At 49.5% G+C, this 3,022-nt stretch overlaps 1 protein-coding gene across 1 annotated transcript; it reads right to left on the reverse strand.

The window, feature by feature from the left end:
* Window positions 1-91: 91 nt before the first annotated feature.
* On the reverse strand, window positions 92-2,509 carry LOC107124911 (calpain small subunit 1; the record flags this gene model as incomplete). Its single annotated transcript, XM_015428406.1, has 4 exons — window positions 92-156; window positions 306-363; window positions 1,295-1,384; window positions 2,476-2,509. Coding segments are annotated over 4 exons (247 nt in total), but the record flags the coding sequence as incomplete, so codon positions are not given.
* Between the last annotated feature and the right edge of the window lie 513 nt (window positions 2,510-3,022).

Genomic DNA, 3,022 nt, shown 5'->3' on the forward strand with positions numbered 1-3,022 from the left:
TGTTATATTTTTATTTCTGTCTGTCTGGGCACAGCATTTTTAAAACTAAAAGAAAGAACCGAACCGGGGGTGGCATTTGGCGAAAGGATACATCCATGACTGCCACCATGCTGCGACAGGTGTCAATCCCGAATCCGTCAGTCTTCAGGTCGGGATCTAGAAAGGAGAAGCGCGACCTGAGAATCCCGCGGGCATCGGAGGGGGAAAACGCCACCTCTGGCCAAGGTGGATTCGCTTGCCCGGGAAAGGGACTCGGCTCCCCTCCCAGAGACCCCCCCCCAGGGGGAAACACACCCGCCACTTACGTCTGGTGACCACTTTGTTGAGGATATTCATCAGCTCTGAAGCACTGACTTCCATATCCTGAGAGGAAAACGAGAGACGCATGTAGGCCGCATCACTGAAGGAAGAGCTAGGCCCGATCCCTCCTGTGAAGGAACGTTCACGGGGCCGCACACAGCTGAAATGTCCCCACCCGGGTGCGTCTCTTCCCATCAGACAACACCCACATCACACAGCTAGAGATGTGAAGGCCCATAAAAACCCCGGGAAAATTCGGGAAAAAACCCCATTTTTTTCCCCAAAACGTCCCCCCCCCCAAAAAAATGAAAAAATTGAAAAATGAAAATAAAAGAAAATGGATTATGGAACGTTCCCCCAAAACGTCCCCCCCCCCCAAAAAAATTGGGAAAATTGAAAAAATAAAATAAAAGAAAATGGATTATGGAACGTTTTATTTTCACACGATGAATAAAATATTTTAAGACAAGGTGTCCAAATATTTTCCAAATCATTTCTAAAAAGTACGTATGGCATCAGATCGATCTAATTCCTGTGCACTGAGGACAAGCAAGTCCTAGGTTACAAACTGAACTCTCCAATGCAAGAACAAGATGCATTTCTTCCTTTAGGAGGTGCTGTTGTTACAAGACAGGAAAAAGGTTTCAGTTTTGTTCTTGCATGTGGGTGGGTATTCTGTTTGTAATAATTGTTTGGATACACTATATTTTTAATAGGCTAGTTGCGATAATTTCATGCCAAATACAAATGTCCATAGTCATATTTTATGTTCCTAAAGTGACAGAATGACTTTCAATCTGGAAAAGAAAAAAGAAGTGCTAATGTAGCAATCTTTTCAATTCTTCCGAAAATGTCTGGGTTTTTCCTGGAAAAAACCCAGGATTTTTTCCGAGCTTCAAAATGTTCGAAAATGTTACATCTCTACAAACAGCACCAAGAGGCTAGTCCTCAGTTTTTGGGGAAGGGACCGCTGGGTAACACGCCCCAAACTCACATCTCCCGCCAGCTGGGTGAAGAGCCGCCGGAACTGCCGCACCTCCTCACTCTCGTTGGCTTCGACGTTGGAGAAGTGGCTACGGGGAGGCTGGAATGGAGAGAGAAGCAAGAAGGAGGAGGAGGAGAAGAAATTGGATTTATCCTCAGCCCTTCACTACTCGAAGCAGTCTCAGAGCGGCTGACAATCTCCCTTCCCTTCCCCTCCTCACAACAGACACCTTGTGAGGCACGTGGGGCTGAGAGAGCTCTTTCGAGGACTGCCCTGGAGAGAACAGCACTGAGAGAACTTGTGACTGACCCAAGGTCACACCAGCAGCTGCATATGGGGAGAAGAAGAAGAGATTGGATTTATACCCCCGCCCTTCACTACCCGAAGGAGTCTCAGAGCGGCTTACAATCTCCTTTCCCTTCCCCTCCCCACAACAGACACCCTGTGAGCAGTGTTCTCTCTTAGCTGGGTTAGCGTGAGACAGCTCACAGGTTATTTTAGCCTCTGGGTCACTTTTTTTTTTCCTAACTCAGGAAGGAGGGCTCCAGAGCAAACTAATTTATGCAGTAGCCAAATCACTGACTCGAGTTGTTGGTTGTGTTCCAACAGACGAACAAAGTTAACCTGCTGCGTGACTGGAGGTAAGCATTTTGTGGCTGGCTTTGCCTCCTGCAGCAGCCATTTTGTAGCTGCACACACCACGCGGTGTCAGAATCCCAAAGGCGCCCACCCTCTCAGAAATGTGTGAGCCAGAGGCTGGGGATCCCCGCCGTTCACCCTTGAAAATTCTGTAGGTCTTTTAAAGTGCTGCCGGACTTGGGTTGAGTCCAGCGATTCTCCTGTTGCTGCTGCCAGCCTGGGATGCAAACGGAAGGCAGTGGGTCTGTGGGATCTCAAGCATCTAGCGAGCCAAGAAAGAGGGTCGGAGGAAAATTTCACCTTGGTGGGGTTTATTTCCACATTCAGAGGTAACTCTTGGCAGTAGGGGGGTCGTCTGAAAGCAGTGCATCCCCCCCCCTCCCCGTTAGGAATTTTAGGTTGTCGCAGAAGACAGGCCACAAGATTCAGCCATGCATGAGGTTCTGCAGGTCGCATAACCCAGTATCCTGTCTCCAATGCAAGCGGCATTGAAAGGCACAAGGCAAGAAGGTGAAGCCCTTCCCCTCTTTTGGCATAAATTAAAGACTTACCGGGGGTTCTGGGTTATACTGAGCAGCTGCTTCACTGCAAAGAGACAGAAAGGGGAAAAACGTTATTAGAAATGATGCTTCGTCCAAGCAACTCACCTTCTCTCTTCTTCTGATTGTTAAGAACGAGAGAGAAGCCATCTTGGATCAGGCCAATGGCCCCTCCAGTCCGACACTCTGTGTCACACAGTGGCCAAAACCCAGGGGCCACCAGGAGGCCCACCAGCAGGGCCAGAACTCCAGAAGCCCTCCCACTCTTGCCCCCCAAGCACCAAGAAGACAGAGCATCACTGCCCCCAGACATAAGAACCTAAGAGAAGCCAATGTTGGATCAGGCCAATGGCCCATCCAGTCCGACACTCTGTGTCACACAGTGGCCATCAGGAGGTCCACCAGCAGGGCCAGAACTCCAGAAGCCCTCCCACTCTTGCCCCCCAAGCACCAAGAAGACAGAGCATCACTGCCCCAGACATAAGAACGTAACCGAAGTTGGATCAGGCCAATGGCCCCTCCATTCGAATAGTCTGTCACACAGTGGCCAAAACCCAGG

Source organism: Gekko japonicus, unplaced genomic scaffold (assembly GCF_001447785.1).
Source record: "Gekko japonicus isolate JY-2015 unplaced genomic scaffold, Gekko_japonicus_V1.1 scaffold12691, whole genome shotgun sequence".
Taxonomy (NCBI): Eukaryota; Metazoa; Chordata; class Lepidosauria; order Squamata; family Gekkonidae; genus Gekko; species Gekko japonicus.